Genomic DNA, 18,024 nt, shown 5'->3' with positions numbered 1-18,024 from the left:
TGTCCCACCGGTGTAAAATGAAATTCTCTGAGCCACATAGGATGTGCAATTCCCCCCGCGCCAACGTAATCGAATCACTTCATATCTCGGATCCCCAGGCCTTTGTTATCATGAGAGATGATGCAACCTCCTGGCGTCGCCACAGGATCCAGGTGCACTTGTTTATCTGCGTTAATCAGCTGTGTGCTTTGGCTGATGAAGGCGGGAAGATCCAAGAGCAACTGCGCGGGCCGACCGAAGCGAAAAACCAGAAGAATATACAGACAGAAATTCACCGATAAGAGGAGAGAAGAAACAAACGGGTCTTTGAGGCGGTTCATCTTTCATTAGCGTCCGCTGTTCTTATCTGTGGACTCCTTTTATTACTGTGAAGGGAAAGTCTCCGCTTCTTTAATCTGCGTTTCCCTTTTTTCTAATCGGCGTCTAGGTTTGGGTTCGGATCTCTCTCATGACTCTCACAAGGAGGAGGTGAAGGGGGGGGGGGGACGACACCCCCCCCCCGGGAGCCAGCCATGAGAATCCAGGCCGACGGAGGAATTCCCTGCGACTGACTGGACGGTCTGGAAAAGCAGTCTGGAAACCGGAGATCCACCCACACACACACACACACGCACAATAGAATGACTTTTTGTAAATAACACAAAGCGGAGAAGCCCCTCCCTCCGCGACCCAGCACTGGCACAGCCGCTTCCTACCAGCAATACCTCTCACTTCCCATCACCAAGAAGATGACTTTGTGTACGTGCCTCGCAACGATTTCTATTCACACTCATACGCGTGGGAGGCAACCATGGTAAAACAACAACAACAACAACAACAACAAACACCAGAGTGTGTCGCCATCACCCCGAGATCTGAGGAGCGCAGACGTGTGAGCGTGCTCCGAACGGCTCCGACTGCGATTCGTCAGCTTTCTTCCCGGTTGCCGATCGCTCCAAGTCGCCCACGGACGGATGAACCAATCGAATGCCTGAATTTATATTCAGGAGGCGCTAAATCCCAACGAGGACAGACTCGTTTCTCTTTGATCACGGGGTCAGTAGCCGCTCTGTTGTGGTAACGGCACATCGGGACACCATGCGGCCACCGGCCGTGCGAATTGTGCGAATTTTGCCCAGGAGGCATTCTTTGAGCTGAAGAAATAAACACGCAGGCCTCGCCTCCTCCCCTCCGACGGCGCGACTGAACCGACTGACCTCTGCTCCTCAACCGAGGGGACGCTGTTGACACGAGCGCGCTTTCTCGAGCCGAGACATCCAACATGCCTGGTCCAGATCACACATGAATTATGGCGTTAAGCTATTTTTTCTGTATTATTATTCTGTGATGAAATGAAACGGTAAAAAGATATTTAACGGAAGGGGGGGGGTCAGAGCTTTAATCTTTCTGTCCCACTCGTGGCCTCAGCGTTTACTGTTTACGCGTCCGTTGCCATGGCCCACTTTTCACTGTGCTGCCACATTTGATGGGGACGATCTAATTGGAAAAAAAAAAAAAAAAAAAAGCTCAATATATTGATCTCCTAATGTGCGTGCCACGACAAAGTCCTAAAAATAAGCGCGTGCAGCACCCGTGTGACATCTGTGTCACGCGGCTCTTTGGCAGCATCGATTTGCTCAGGAGAGACATTTGAGGGACGGCGACGGTTCAAAAGTTAAACCATCGGCAAACAGCGACGGGGCGAGCGACCTTTCTATTTGAGGAACATAACCTTTCTTACTTTTAGTCCTTAAAGTGCTCCGAAAAACGACCTTACTATTACGTGGCAAAAAAACTACGACTTATATAACTGTTGAACATGTAACAGGAACAAAGATATCAGGGATCAGTGTTGACAGTCAAATGACTTGAAACAGCCAAATTGATCAGCTGGTGTCTAAAACAGGCTCCTGTAAAACACTGTAGAAAATTCAAATCAAACTATAAAGCGAATTTACGGCACGAAGCGACCGCGTCACCCACTGCGTAACCGAAACAAAGGTGTTTCTATTCCCCCAGCGATGGAAACGGCAGACGCCGGAACAGCCGAGTTGACAAAAAAGACAAAAAAAAAACCCAACTCAACCTCGCAAAGACAAAAAGAGTTAAACTCCGGGAGCAAGAAACCAAAGTAGGTGCTTCAGTACAAAATAGTTGACAACTTCCTCACGAGTTCTGATGAAAAGTACCTGCGTCCGTACAGACGTCAGCGACTTTACGACTTTGGTACAAACACAATACGACCTGGAACCACCAGGGGGCACCAAAGTGGTCAGTTGCCTTTTCAACCAAACGATTACTGCTAGTATATGTGTTCCCAGCTTCAAAATGGAAGACAGAATATTATTAATATGCAGTCTCCTATACCCTGATTATCCTGAGAGCGTTTGCTACTAACTCACCACGAGGCGCCGTGCTGCTGTTGGGGAACAGCCTTGTTTTTTCTGTAACTTTAGAGTTGGTTAACAGCGGCACGGTGGCGTTTGATACAAGGTAATCCAGGAACTGGTTTCCTGTGTTCCATGGTGGTCCGCGGCAGCTGGAGCCGACTGATACAGTCCAGCGCTCCGAGCCAGGAAACCCCCTGACAAACGAGGAACTCCCTGACAATCAGCAGGACGCCACTGTTTGTGTCATTAAGGGCCCGAGGCAGCGCGTCGAACGCGATCCGCTCCTGTAATAACTGCAAGAGGGAGCTGATCAGGCGACGAGAGACTCAACAGCCTCTTCCATGCGCACTGCGAATAAATCAGCCCAGAGACCAGAGCCGAGACAATTCAGAAAAGAACGCCGGGCCGGGGGGGGGGGGGGGCAACGCCACAAATCCCCCTCCTTTTACTGCCACGTCAAGTCCAGGCCACAAGCCACGGGATGTTCTTGGCCCACGCTGCGAGAACCCGACAGCGTTACAGAGCGAGTCGGTCCCACAGAGCAGCTCTGTAGTTCACCGCAGCCGTCGCCAACCTGGCAGTTATTATTTAAAACAAAAAACGTTTTGTTCGCAACATCGTGTACTATTGAACGCAGCGCAACCGGGAATAAATGGAAACTTCTGCTGTGATGCGAATCCCAAAGGATGAATTGTATAACATACACCGACTGTTGTAGTTTCACACTTGGCGAAGGCAGACCCAGGCCACAGATGCACAGCGGTCGGCAACAATATTAAAACCAGTTGTAGCCGATTCACTAGTCTGGTCCGACAACTGGATGGCTATTCATGGTCCCCAGGGGATGAATCCTACCGCGCTCTGGTGATCGGGTGACTTTTACATCGGGGCGAAATGAAACTTTGGTTTATGACCAGACACCTGCAACGGTGTCGCCGTGTTGGATTGTACGAAACGGTGACGTCGCGTGTCTATTCATGCTCCTCCGCACACTGGACGACTTCCTTCATGAGGTGGACGAAATGTTAGATACACTTTACCATCAATTAGTCCGGTGAAAAAAAAAACAAACCCCACTGCAAAGTCTCAAAACACAACAACTCAAAGTAATTAAAAAAACCCCCACAATTAATTAACTTAGTAAAAGTACAAAACAAAAACTGACCTTTTCAAGTTGCCTTTTATTGCAGCGCTGTTGTAGTACATCGTGCCAGTGTTTCTTTTCTTTTTCTGGCCACTTAGCAATCAATCAATATCTGTAACTGGCAACAAGTAATACATAACAGCCGGGGATATTGATTAATATGAGATAAACCAGTGGCATATTTCTCTACCAAAGGGCAGAAATTAATGAAATAAAAAAAGCTGATAATTCATTCAGACCATGAATATGTGAAATGCGAACGTGTGAATTATACTATATATGAGAAATGCAGCTCCTCTATTGTGGCTGCAAACCAACTCCAGAGGAAGCGAGCGAGCGTCACAGCTGGCAACCCGACAGATTCCGTCTGGTCCCACTCACGTATCCCTCTCAAATACTTTGCCTGGGATCCTCCAGAGACGCCGAGGTCGTCAATTATCCCGCTCCGACGTCTAACAAGGCCGCAGCACGCCATAAAAAAAAAAAGCGTGTCGTAATGCGACTTGGCTCGGAATCCGACTCCCTGAAAAATGCCCCCGGCCTGCTCACGTTACCTCAGCGCTGACAAGCGTCTTCGGCGCACTACTGTGCCGCATAACGTATGGCTTTGGGTGCAGGGCCTCTCCCAGACTCGCCGCGAGCCAAGCGGGAAGCATGCGAAGCCCTGCGCGAGTCAGCAAGTTTTATGGCGGCCGGCTGGCTGGCTGGCTGGCCGGCCGGCCGGCGCCCGTCTCCCTCGGGCCTCGGCGGTGCGGGAGTTTGGACCGTGCACCCTGCGGAACCATAGCTCCGGCTCCGGGGCCAGAGAGGGTGATTCACACAGTTTCCATGAGCAGACGTGTTCGTAACCCTCTCGGGGGGAAACGGTGTGAGGGGTGGAGATGAGAGGTGGGCTGCACGGACAAGAGCCGAGATATCAGGGTGCGATGGGGCAACAACAAAAGTTAGGGTGGGGGAATGGAACACGCCCGATAGTGTCGATGTCATTTGAAGCTTACGGCGGCGGACGGCGGTTTATACATCCGTGTTAAAATATGTGAATGGTCGGAGCTCAGTGCACTCGCACTCTCACCCAACGCTGTCGGCGACGCCCCTGCGCCTTGAGCTGCTGGAAAGAAGTCTCCTGCGGCAGCGTTTGTCCGAGGGTTCAACGAGCGCGCTCGACAAGCGGGCGCTTGTCACGCCGACACCTGAGCGAGGCCGCGAAGTCCTGTCCAAAGCCCGCCAGCGCTTTTAATGAAGTGATTGGTACGGTAAAGTGAGTGAAATGTCCTTCGATTTTCCCAACGAAAGCAGGAGTAATTATGGGCCCTGCACCTCAGAAATATCCATTATGGCGGCGGCGGTGCACTGTAATACCTTGATTTATTTATTTTGAAACTTAGCGTCTCCTCGCTGGAAAGCTGAATGTCCCCGGGAGACGCGCGCAGCAGCGGCACCGGTTAAAACGCGATTGCGACTTGAGTCCGATGCCGGGCGCCAAAAACATCCCCGCAGACGGAGCCAACAAGTGCTAATGTATTTACCCAGACCGCTCAGAGGAAGTGGCACGGGAACAGTCTGAGTCGTGCAGTCTGCGGCCCCCCGACGGCTGCCGAGTCTCGCTCGCCATCATCAGGAAGCTGGGGGCCAGACGGTTCGGCGGGGGCTCTGGTGACGGATCAAAGGGCCCCCGCCGCTCCGTCCGCTGATAGCCGCACGGTTTGTGTTTCTTCATTCGCCGCGCTCCCTTTTCCCCTCGCTGGGACGCGTTGTTTTTCGTTTCTTTTTTAACGCAGACACGGGGGCCAGGCAATGTTTTTTCTTGCCCAGGGGAAGATCATTTATCCAATTTATTTCAAATCACCGCGGAGCAGAGCACGCGGCCCCCGAACAAAAAAAAAACCCCTCTGCGGTGGGCGCAGAGGGCCGGAGCGGTGAGATCATCAAATGTGCGCTCCTAAAAAAGAAAATCCTGCTCGCTCTGAGATAAATAAAGGGCGTTTGCGAAAAAGGAAAAGAAAAGAAAAAAAAGAACGGCATTCATTCTATCGGGGAGCTTTTGGGGGGCGGCCTTGTCTCGTACCGGAGGTTTAAAGCCAAATATATCAAATGCTAGACCACCAGGCCTCTTTGATCTGATTACCTCAGAAGCTAGACGGCGCAGAGAGCTGACGGCAAACGAAAAGAAGCACCGCGAAAAAAAAAGGGGAGAGGACGTATAAGAATGCGGGACGTTTGACGGTGAAAAGTGAAAAGCCCGATGAACATTTAGGGAACAGTCATCACTCACTCCCACAACAGTGCACGTGTCCTGCGGTGGCCTGTAACTTTGCGACTGACGCAAGTGAGCACATTCATGGATTGGACACACAGCATTTTCCCAGAATGTTGCACTAGTCCTTTAAACCTTGACGAGCGAGGAGATTTGCGCCAAAGCGAAAGTCTGCAAACTGATCTTCGAAGGCCAAAGCGTCTCGGCTCTTGGCGAAGTGATCGACGGAGTCATGCGATACTGATCAGAACTACTTATCAGCACCTGCAGATCCATTATTGGCCGTTTCATGCTGGAGGGCAATAAAAACCTTTTGTGTTCAGTTAATCACGGGGCTAGACGGATCGTTCACGTCATCATTCTTTCCGCGCACCAGACTAGAAAAACAAAACAAAAACAACAATGTCATTTTGTAAAAGAGACTTTTTCACTCACCGTCGTCGAGGTACATCTGGTCCAGCTCCTGCGGTTCCTGTTTGATGCTGACAGCGAGCGCCGGGGAGCCGCCGTCCCCCTGCAGGGAGGGGCGCCCTCTCTCTGGCACTTTGGCGAGCTGCTGCTGCTGCTGCTGCTGCTGGACGTCCGGGCTGGCGCTGCCGCTCACGGGCTGCGCCGGCGTCATGCAGTGGGCCGGGGAGAAGGGGGCGTCGGTCGGCGTGGAGGGCTGCGAGGTCGGGGAGGAGGAGGAGGAGCTGCTGCTGGGCGGGTAGAGGCTGGGCAGCTGGTAGCGCCCGGGCGTCTCCTGGATGATGGAGACGTGGGGCAGCGGGGACTGGGGGCCCGGGGGGCCGGCGGGGAGGCCCTTGGAGAAGTGTGACGGCGACAGGTCGTGCAGTTTGGGGCTGGTGCTCGGCGAGGAGGAGGAGGAGGGCAGCGGGGCCGGTGTGGCCGTCAGTCTCTCCTGGGAGACGGGGTAAGCCCCGCCACCGCCGCCGCCGACGCAGGGCCTGAGGTCGGAGGTCAGCATCGGGGTCATGGCCTGCGGCGGGAAGTACGGCTTCGGGTGCAGGGACCCGGCGGGCCCGCGCTGAGCGCACACCAGTGGGGCGTCGTAGTCGTCGTGCGGCTCCGTCTTTATTGTTGGAACTGAGGGAAGAGAAAAAGAGGAAGCAGAAGAAAGAGAAAAAAAGCTAAATAAGTAAATACATATTCCAAAGTGTGAGTGAGTGAGTGAGTGAGTGGGTTTGTGGCTAGGAAACCCGCTGCCAAACAAACACTTTCATCAATGAGCCTCTGTGTCTGGGCCTGAGCTCTCCCACCCGGCTGAAAATATTCACCCAAGTAGAAAAAAAGAAGACGAAGAAGAAGAAGAAGAAGAAGAAGGAAAAAGGGATGAGTCATCAACACGAGAAACATCCAGCAGCTTCTATAATAAAAGGCCTATTTTCTCTGGTGCTAATATCCACTACATGTGCGATATGAAATATGCCGCCGGTCCAGTGCACAGCAGGGCTCAGTCATTTGAAATAAATCACTGCTTGAGACAAAGAGAGAAAAAAGGGGAAGAAGAAAAAAAAAAAAGAAAAGAAAGATTTAGCTGAGGAGACAAGATGGTGGCTTCAGGCTGTACGTGGATTGTGGTTATTGTAAAAAGAGGAAAAGAAGCAAAAAAAAGGGACCAACGCTGAGTTCAAACGAGGCGGTCGCGAGCTTGGCCACTCGTCCAGATTCCAGAAACATGTTGGACGCTGTCGAATCTTTGAAAACGCCGGGGCCATCAATCTGCCGCAGCTCGCGCCGCGACATCGGGCCTCGCGTAACGAGCGGCTCCCGAACCCCCGACTTCAACCTGGAAACACTACACGGCTTCTCACCGCATCACTGACCTGGATCCATTTCTCCTTTCTCGTATTTCCCCCGCGGCTGTTTTGCATTTTCATAATAGGGAGCGTGTGTTGGAAATCAAAGGCGAGGTCGTAAATTACTTGTACTTTTGAGTCGTCCGTCAGCAATTTTTATTCTTGCGTTTTACTGACGCGCACTCTCAAGTAGCTTCATCTGAGTCCTTTGTTCCCTCCCTCTCTCTCTCTCAGAAAAAAAGAAAGATTATTTCAACCTCTTCATCTTGAACCGAACAGGGGACAAGTTGTACTGAAACAGAGTGAAACTAGGGCGCGTCATGCACAGACTGAAGGCCCGATCTGCAGAAGAGGAACTGCGACGAGATGGTTACACCAACCGCATGACCGAAATAGCACACGCACCCCTATTTTGGGCCTGTGTGGAGGAAATGTGTCTGTCTGTGTGTGTGTGTGTGTGTGGAGGCTGACACACACACACACACACACACACACACACACACACACACACACACACACACACACACACACACACACACACACACACACACACACACACACACACACACACACACACACACACACACACACACACACACACACACACACACACACACACGAGCAGAAGAAGTGCAAATGTTTGCCTTGCCACAAAAGAGAGGGAGCCTGCCCCGGTGTTTCCGGAGTGTGTGTGTGTGTGTGTGTGTGTGTGTGTGTGTGTGTACTGTACGTTCCCAAAAATAAACCTGTTGTTGTTGTACGGGCGGCTCTCACACCTGCTGCTGCTGCTGCTGCTGCGAAAAACATGATTTATGATGTGATTTTGTGAAAAGAAACAGGACAAACTGAAATGAAGACTTTTCTCCTTCTTTCTTCAGAGGCCCGTCGCCTGAAGACGCAGCTCGGGCCCTCAGGAGACGCTGACCCGGTCGACCCCCCCCCGCGTCCCGAGGACAATGCTCCACTTTCCCAGCGGGGCGCTCCGTTGCCCACGTCCGACAGGCGACGGGCCAGTTCGCCTGAATCGTGGCCTTGACCCGCCCGCCGGACCCTCGGCTCTCCCGAGCCCGGCGAGCGCCAATTTTTTCAACATCTCAGTTTGTGGGTCAGTGTTCATATTTAGCTCGGCGACAGGTTCCCCTATTCGAAATTCACACGCTCCCCCCCCCCTCCCCTCGTGTGTCCAGTCGCCGCGGCTACAGGTACGGAGAATAACAGTTTCTTTATGGATTTTCTTTTCTTTTTTTTTTCTTTACAAGAGAGGCATAATGGCGTCGCTTTGTTCCGCCCTAGAAAAACCACCAGACAAGAGGGGGAATACAGACTGAGAGGGGTTTTTTTTCTCTCTCTCTCTCTGTCTCTTGTCTTTCTGAAATTCTGACTAAACTGTTTCTAATTGGTCTGGGATATGAAAGGCAAAGAGCAGCCGGAGGGCGCTGAGGTCCAAAGGGTGATGACAGGAAAGTAAAATAGAAGAAAAAAGAAAAAAAGGGCAGAATAAGCAGAGATGAGCCACAGATTGACACGACTACTGTACAGTATGTCTATAAAACACGCTGGTGATGTGTGTGAGTGTGTGTGTGTGTGTGTGTGTGTGTGTGTGTGTTTTCTTAAGCTTCACCACATGTCCAAAGAAAGAACTTCTTTGTTGGTCACGAAAAGAGGGTCTACTAGCGTGATTCATCATATCTAAAGTCTATTTCTACCTCCTTCAAATCCTTGATTAATAATGTTAGATGCTGTCAATCCATATTTCGCTTAAGAGCGTTCGTGTTTGATTCGTTGAAGATAAGGGGACGAGAGGACTTTCGAGAGGAACATGCCGACAACGGCTCTGCTTCCCAGCAAAGTGTTAATGAATCTTTCCACACAGGAAGAAAAAAAAAGAGAAAGAAATCAATATTTACGCAGAGCCTCCCCAGGCCGGTACGACCCGGCTCGGATCGGCTGGACCGGAGCCGCACGCAGGGTCGAGTTCAGGCCTTTTTCTCTCTTCTAAAAAAACCTGTTCTGCTACCTGCTCCTTCGACGACACTCGTCCGGGGGGGGGAAAGGAAGAGGAGAGGAGAGGAGAGGAGAGGAGAGGAGAGGAGCCTCACCGCTGGCGGGGACGTAGGTGAAGCGCTGATACTGGCTCCTTTTCCTCTTGCCGTTGCACACGTAGAAGTTCACGTGCGCGGGCGTGGAGAGCCGCTGGCTGCGATACGGGGGGACCTCCACGAGGAGCGAAGTCTGCAGAGGAGCACACAGACGGACGAAACATGGGTCTTTATTTGGACTGTGCACTTCTACACTGCTGTACAGAGGGGAAGAAAGGAAAGAGGGCTACTGTCAAATAGATATGACGGTCATATGTGTTTGACAGCAGTCTTCTTTTTCCTCTTCTCCGTGGCTCTTGTTTTGACACCGTTATCCCGTCTCTCTCGCGTTCCACCCTGAGAATCGATTGGCGATGTCGTCGAATCATAAGTCAAAAGGTTGTTGTTGTTGTTGTTGTTGTTGTTGTTTTGGCCACTTTCTACAAATAAGACATTTTCATGCGTAAAGACACATTTTTAATTCACCAATATGAAGTAATTAACAGATGAATGAATCCATACGTTGGGGCTGAAAGAGGAAGAGACCTCCTTCTGCAGAATATGCTTATTAAATTCATGCTTCCAGAAAAATCTCTTTCTTCTCAAAATCCGGTTTTCGATGTTCTTTTGCTGTTGGACTTTCTCTGTTCACGTTTCCCTTTTCGTCTCACAAGGAAATGAGTGAATGAAATGAAGAATTCGCGAAGCCATAAATTTGTTCACGCTGCGAACTATTCGTGTGATGTTTGTTTGGTGGGGGACGGCCGAGAGAGAGAGAGAGAGAGAGAGAAAGAGAGAGACGGCGCAGGTCAGGAAGAGGGGGGAATTTAATATCTGGATTGTGCTTCTTGAAATCCACAGCTTGAAGTTGTGTGTGTGTGTGTGTGTGTGTGTGTGTGTGTGTGTGTGTGTGTGTGTGTGTGTGTAGTGGGTCGGTCGGTGGATAAAAATCTGAAAGAAAAAAATCTGATCGTAATCGACCAACGAGCCACAGAGGGACCGTGAATCGAGCCCCTGGTTATTTGAACAGCGGATAAACTTTTTTTCCCCCGGCTGACGCGAATAAATTAGACTCCGGAGTCGTGGCAGATAGTTTATTTCTCTTCCTGCCGCCCGAGGAGACCACGGAGGGGCCCCGAGAACACACCAGCCCCCACGTGTGTGTGTGTGTGTGTGTGTGTGAATATACAGTCCACGTCGGAGTGTGCCGGAGGTGCCGCTCGGTAGCCAGGGAGGAAGTCGTACGTCTGCCGCCGCCTCGGAGGATCTCGGCCGGCCCCGACACGTACGGGTGAAAGCTGACACGCGCTTCATTAAATCACCGCGGCCGTTAAAAAGAAACGTCAAGTGAAGCCAGACGAGGCCTTCTCCGCGTCTCCTCTTCCCCCCCGATGCGTCCGACCTTGAGAGGATTAGCAGATCAACAAAAAAAAAACAAGGCCTGGAAACAGTTCACCGCTTGTGTGAACCGCGATCGTGTCCAGGTCGACCGGGGGGGAGACGGAACATCCGCGGCGTCGTTTGCTCGAACCGCGCACAATGTGGAATCCTTCATTTTTGCAATTCTGGAAGTTGAACGTGTCGCGCACGTGTCGCCGCTGTGAGAGCAAGGCACTCGTGAAAAGCACGCACACGAGAAAACAAACAAACAAGCGGCACAGCGGAGGAACGTTTTTGGGACGCGTGGCGTCGACGGGCTGTTCATCTAAAGTTCACGTGCGAATCCTCTCACAGGTCGTCTGTGAGTGCAGGTGACGGAGGCGGAGAGGAATTCTCGCGTGTGCGTGTGTGTGTGTGTGTGTGTGTGTGTCTGTCGGCTCCGCCGCGTTGTGTGGTGCAGAGGTCGAACGTGGCCAAGGCAGCGTCAGTGTTTAACATGGGACCAATCCAGCAGCCGGAGGCGGCGGCGGGGGGGGGGGGGGGGGGGGGGGGGGGGGGGGGGTTGTCTATTCAAGCAGACAGATGTGTCCCAGCAGTCCCTGTGTACGTGTGTGTGTGTGTGTGTGTGTGTGTGTTTTGCAATGGGAAGAAACTGGGAGCAGGTGCAGTGCCTCAAATATAGACACCATCTAATCCCCTCGTCGATCTCCCACACTCCCACTACACCTCTCTCTCTCTCTCTCTCTCTCTATCTCTGTCTCTCTTATTCTCTCTCTCTCTGTCTCTTTCTCTCTCTGTCTGTCTGTCTGTCTCCCTCTCTCTTATTCTCTCTCTCTGTCTCTCTCTCTCCCTCCTTATCTCTCTCTGTCTGTCTCTTATTCTCTCTCTGTCTCTCTCTCACTCTCTCTCCCTCCTTCTCTCTCTCTGTCTGTCTCTCACTCTCTCTCCCTCATTCTCTCTCTCTGTCTGTCTGTCTCTCTGTCCTTCCCTCACTCTAGGACCAATTTAATTTTGCACAAGTTAATATTGGATAACTTATTTTTCAAAAAACTGTTTGCACAAATAGCACTTTTTGGATGTATTTGTAAAAAGTGCTAAATAATGTAAATAAAGTGTTGCTCTCTCTCTCTCTCTCCCTCCATCTCTCTCTCTCTCTCTCTCTCTCTCTCTCCCTCTCTCTCTCTCTCTCTCTCTCTCTATCTCTCTCTCTCTCCCCCTCTCTCTCTCTCTCTCTCTCTCTCTCCCTCTCTCCCTCCATCCCTCTCTCCCTCTCCCTCTCTCTCTCTCCCTCTCTCTCTCTCTCTCTCTCTCTCTCTCTCTCTCTCTCTCCCTCCATCCCTCTCTCCCTCCATCCCTCTCTCTCTCCATCCCTCTCTCTCTCCCTCCCTCTCTCTCTCTCTCTCTGAGCTGTCCCATCCCAGGCCGAGTCGGGACGCGGCCCAGCCGGGCTCACACTCCCACAGGTTGAACTTTTGAAAAACCTTTTCACACATTTCAAACACAACACTGCTGTTATCCCTGTCAGTGGTTTTTCTTCTGAAGCGAGTGCATGTCATGGTGGTGGAAGGAAAAAGAGCTTCTCCGTCTCCGCTCGCTCTCTGACAACATTAGTCTGCTTTTTTAATGAGCCCAGTTTAAAAGGGTCGAGAACAGCTGCTCCGTCCTCGCCCTCATCGTCACCATGATCGTGTGTCACATACTCACACTCTTCGAGACGTCTCGGTCGACCTTGGCCTCGGTCTCCCAGATGTGGTGACCATCTAAAGAAAGTTCAAAAAAAAAAAAAAAAAAGGAGACAAAAGGAAAAAGGTTTTTTTTTAATTTTTTTTTTTTTATGACAAACCATTAAAAAAAACCATCCACCTACTTGGCTGCCGGTGAGAAAATGAAGAAATGGAGGAATGAGTGTTGTTGTTATTATCTGTTACATCAGCGATATATAAAACGTCTGCGGAGAAGCCGAGGGGCATCGCGGACGTCATGCTGTCTGACCTGCGGCCCATGAGCTCATATCCTCGGTCCGACAAGACGACACACACACACACACACACACACACACACACACACACACACACACACACACACACACACACACACACACACACACACACACACACACACACACACACACACACACACACACACACACACACACACACACACACACACACACACACACACACACAGAGACAGAGAGAGAGAGAGAAATCTGATGCAACCCTGAAAAAACTCAGTCATACCAGAGAGATGAGCGACGTCTTTGGTGGATGAGAGAGAAAAACCTTGACTTCATCGCCGTGTGGAATCCCAGCACGCCGGAGCAGCTGGTGGACTCGTTAATACTCGCCGACTGGAAACTGACAACTCGCCTTTCTTCTTCTCCTCCTCCTCCCGTTCTCACAGGAATCTGTCTGCTATGCTCATATCTGACGATTATTAAATGGTTTCGGCCTTTCTTCTTCTTCTTCTTCTTCTTCTTCTTCTTCTTCTTCTCCTCCTCCCTGAACGCGCCGCGGTACAAGAGGTCTTTTTCCCATCGTGCGAGCTGCTGGAAAACACACGCTTTGCTCAGTGACTTCATTAATTTGTCATTCTGCCCGACGACGAGCGAGTAAAACTATATTTTTACCAATTTATCGGGGAGCAGGAGGAAAGCGCCCGCTCTTTCCTTCAGGCCCCGCCGGAGTCATTAAGGAGGCCCCTTAAAAAGAGCTCAAGCAAGTGTGAAAGTGACTTTACGTGGAAAAGGGAAGTGCAGTTTTAAATTCAGCTGTCTGCAGCTTGATAAGCGCGGACGAGGCGGATGGGCTGCCGCCGCCCGTCTGCGCAGACAGGAGGTCGTGTGAGGCCGGCCAGCCACCGACACTGGAAACCTATTTACCTCTATGTTTTCACCTCACTTTTCCCTCTTCCTTCACTTCCCCTGCCCCGCGTGACGCTGATGACGATGCTGGAGTTATCAAATACAGAGAACGACACCGACGAATCTGTGCACAAAAGAAGGGACGAGCGATACGTTGAGCCGCGAGACAAAGAGACACCGGGGTGCCAAAATCTGGAGACGCGGCATTGTTTTGAACGCGCATACAGACTTTCTTGATTATCCTCAGCTCGGTCACTTCCAGCGCACCTGCTGGGAATTATTTCTGTGGAATTGCGACATGGCAGCGATATTAATGTTCTAATTTCTTGGCGAGATGTTTTTTTTTTTCTCCAGACCTTAGAAGTGAGTATGTGCTAGATTTGAATACTTCCAAGCGCCGCCTGGCAACCGAGGGCCCCCGTTCACCGCGACCGGTCCAAATGTTTCAACGTGCCGCAGACTATTATTCAAACACGGACGTGTTATTCATAATAACTTGTCGTGTGCCTGTGAGAGCTTTTCAAAAGCAGGAGAAAAATGTCCAACATTGTGGCCAAGTAATGCAAAGTATTATGACAGTCATCTTGTAACAATGAATGGAAGCGGGTGGAAATGGCTGCCGAGGGCTGCCGAGGGACGCGGCTACAAATGAAAAGCATCGACGGGGTGACGCATACCCAATGAGGCAATGCTAACTATTGTATACTGTAATAATGCATTCTTCACAATGACGTCATCGCTGGGAGTGCTGAGACAAATATAATATCCATCCATCCATCGTCTACCGCTTTATTTACATTTAAGGGTCGCGGGGGGGCTGGAGCCAATCCCAGCTGCCATTGGGCGAGAGGCGGGGTTCACCCTGGACAGGTCGCCAGCCTATCACAGGGCCACATACAGAGACGGACAACCATTCACTCTCACATTCACACCTACGGTCAACTTAGAGTCTCCAATGAACCTGACCCCATTCTGCATGTCTCTGGACTGAGGGAGGAATCCGGAGAACCCGGAGAGAACCCACGCATACACGGGGAGAACATGCAAACTCCACACAGAAAGGCCCTGGTTGGTTTGAACCGGGACTCGAAACCAGAACCTTCTCGCTGTGAGCCGAGGCTGCTAACCACTACGCCACCGTGCAGCCCAAACATAATATAATGATATCAAATTAAACGTACTGATGACAACAGGATACTTTTTGAGATATAACTCACTATTAGCACCTTTAATATCCACGATCCTTTCAGTTCATACCTAACGTACATTTGTGCATCTGATGGCTTGACAGAAAACACACGGAAAGTTCTGAAATGAGATAAAATATTATTGAAAATTGAATTAGATTGAATTAAATCAAAAGTTATGCCTACCTACTGCGTTACTCTCATAATGTTACTCTAGAATAACGGATTTTTATTGACTTGTTTTTTCGCAAACCTCTGCAGTTACAGGCCCCTGTCAGTAGGGGGTGCTGGCGGGGGCTTCGCCACTACTTCTTTTGCGTGATCATTACGTCATGTGCACCACATGATGACGAACGACTGGTCAATCTAAAAATAAAGCTGTAGATCGTGTCTGTGATTGGTTGCCAAAGTGAACGCATTACTACACAATATGACGTCACCTTCTGACTTCAAATTGACGTCACAATGATGGAATTCCTACCAGTTCCGTACCTAAACGAATATTTTGTAAAAGTTTAGAAAGAGAATTATGCGGGCGTCATATAGGAGCAATCATATACATGTAGCTCCCACGGTGCACGGCAAAGTGGCAGACATCTGGGAAACACCAGTGTGTGTGTGTGTGTGTGTGTGTGTGTGTGTGTGTGGTACCATGAATCAAACATAGCACGTTGCGAGGAAACCTCTGTGTAAACAAGAGACATCACAAGAGAAAAACAGCTCGTCATTCAGGAAGTTGTACAGGATGCCGGGGCTGCGACGGGGCCTCCTCGCCGGGGGCGAACCACGTCCGACGGTTGTTCTTATTCCCCTGCAACTCAAAGACGTATGAAATAGAAATGTGGATCATTTCACCGTTCGTGTCGGAGTCTCTACGTCCTCCTCTCAGACGAGGTCGAGACAAACAGTTCACGTTTGTGTTTTTTCACCGAGGAAGTCGCTTGAAACAACTTGGAAAGCTTAAGATGTGTGTGTGTGTGTGTTTGTGAGTGTGAGTGTGACGCACGTGAGTTATTAGGGCCGTTGATTATCTAACTCATGGCTACACACACACACACACACACACACACGCGCTCGGTGAGCGAACGTATCTGCACGTCTTCTCCCCGACTGACTGAGAGCAGGTCGTGTCAGGAGAGCGACTCGGTCCAGTTTGTTCAGAACGAGACGTCCGCATGTGACACGGAACCATCCGCTGTGTTTCAACTCGAACAAGCCAGATAATACTTCGTCCTCCGGAGAGGCCTCCGATCACTTCTGGCGAGTGTCTCTCTCTCTCTCTCTCTCTGGTTCTCTCTCTGGTTCTCTCGCTCTGCGGGATCCGGTCCAGAAGGGGAAGCCTTCCTCCGCAGTCCACGTCAAAACCACAGGAGGTAAACATGTTTTCCAGATTCTCTCTCTCTCTCTCTCTCTCTCTCTCTCTGTCTGACTCACAGTCTCATCCTTTTTTCATCATGCAATTCAAAAGATAGAACAAATTAAACGGAGCAATTTGTTTTCCTGTGCTCGGCTACCTTACTGCCAGGAAAACTTCTCAAGAGCCCCCCCCCCCCCTCAAAAAAAAAACCAGCTTTGAAAAGAGGAATTCATGGGATGCCTTTGTTTTGAAAAGAGTGTACCGGATAATTGACAACCGCAAAATGTTCCAGCGTTATGGGGCAACATCTGCACAGCGCCTGCATCAATCCAATGAAAAAAAAAGAGAAAAAAAACGAAAGAAGAAAGAAAACCCCGATTCAGTAGCAGTCGCTCTCCAGATCTCCTCCTACCAGATTTCAGCGAGCGCTCAGTATGGTTTTCCAACTGCCCGGGCCCCCGGTGCTATCACAGATGAACAACCCGAACCCCGCCCCGCCCGCTCGCGACCCACACAAACCCAGTGCCCCCCTCCCGCTCCCACAGCGCCCCTTGGCCGCGGTCCCAGCCCCGCAGACGAACGCCAACGATTCCCATTCCGTCGGCAGCGGTCTGCACAAATCATCACGTTCGCCGGACAGACGCAACGCAGAGCAGCCGGTGACACGGGGGCGGTGTGCTGCGCAGAGTCGCGGCGGCCGAGGGGTGGGCTCGAACAATATACAATACGGTTATTTGTCACGTCGGGTTTATAAAGGGAATCAAACAGCTCCTTGTGCTCCCTTAATTGGGGCTGGGTGGAGTAGAAGCTCTCGGTGCCCAGAGTGAAACAGCGGGGTGGCGTGTGCCCAAGCCCTCATAACGTACAGTAAATATAAACACATGCTCCGCCCGGGGCCCAATGTGGCACGCTGAAAGAGTTCCCTTGTCCTCTGACGGATGACCCAAACCCTCTTCCTTCCCATGCCGCCCACCGGGGAAAAAAAAAAAAGAAGTCACGTGGATCTGGGGGAAGTCGCATGTGGACGCGGCCGAGGGGGCGGCGGCCGAGGGGGCGGCGGCCTCGCGGGGCGAACTCTGACCTCTGTAAACCGGCAGCAGACACTGACGCGCAGCCGGCCGCCCGGCGCCGCGCCATGTCGCCTGGACGCAGAATTCAAGTCTGCTCCAATGTCCCGAACTGGCCTTTTCTTTTCTTTTCTTTCTTTCTTCCTTCTTTCTAAATGAATCATACACTGTAATTTATGAAAACATAATCCCCCCGCCGTTTATGTGGCCGTAATTGATTTGTTTGTGAAAAACAAGCCATTGTTCGCAGACGCGTCGCAGGCAGCCAAACCGCCGAGCGGCTCCTTTTCGTTTGCCGTTGTTCAGTGAACGCGGCGAAAAAAGGGAAGCGCGCCGCCCGAGCAAGAGCTGAGCAAAACCACGCTGCTCGGAGATATCGAAGCTGACCACAGAGCAAGGGGAAAACGTTCTAATGACCCTGATCTGTTTCTCCGCCGTCGTTTTTCCTCTCATGGGGCTTCTAAGGGATGACGATGGTTATCGGTGATTCTCTACGGACGCGTCCGGGCACCATGTGGTGGCATCG

At 51.0% G+C, this 18,024-nt stretch overlaps 1 protein-coding gene across 3 annotated transcripts in view; it reads right to left on the bottom strand.

The window, feature by feature from the left end:
• The window catches only part of nfatc1 (nuclear factor of activated T cells 1), a 39,430-nt gene that overhangs the window by 2,559 nt on the left and 18,847 nt on the right, over positions 1-18,024 (bottom strand). Inside the window, exons 9-12 of one of the 3 annotated variants that reach the window (XR_004786886.2) lie at positions 12,729-12,784; positions 9,666-9,798; positions 6,203-6,853; positions 3,535-3,631 (exon numbers count right to left, since the gene is read on the bottom strand). Coding sequence is in view for 1 of the 3 variants with exons in the window: in XM_035621304.2 (XP_035477197.2) it covers positions 6,203-6,853; positions 9,666-9,798; positions 12,729-12,784 (840 nt within the window). In the remaining 2 variants the exon portion in view is untranslated. The remainder of the gene's footprint in view (positions 1-3,534; positions 3,632-6,202; positions 6,854-9,665; positions 9,799-12,728; positions 12,785-18,024) is intronic. The other 2 variants (XR_004786887.2, XM_035621304.2) reach the window with 2 other exon arrangements.

The sequence above is a fragment of the Scophthalmus maximus genome, chromosome 22, assembly GCF_022379125.1.
Source record: "Scophthalmus maximus strain ysfricsl-2021 chromosome 22, ASM2237912v1, whole genome shotgun sequence".
Classification (NCBI taxonomy): domain Eukaryota; kingdom Metazoa; phylum Chordata; class Actinopteri; order Pleuronectiformes; family Scophthalmidae; genus Scophthalmus; species Scophthalmus maximus.
Note: the sequence above shows the minus strand (reverse complement) of the source record. Positions and strands in the feature narration are given on the sequence as shown.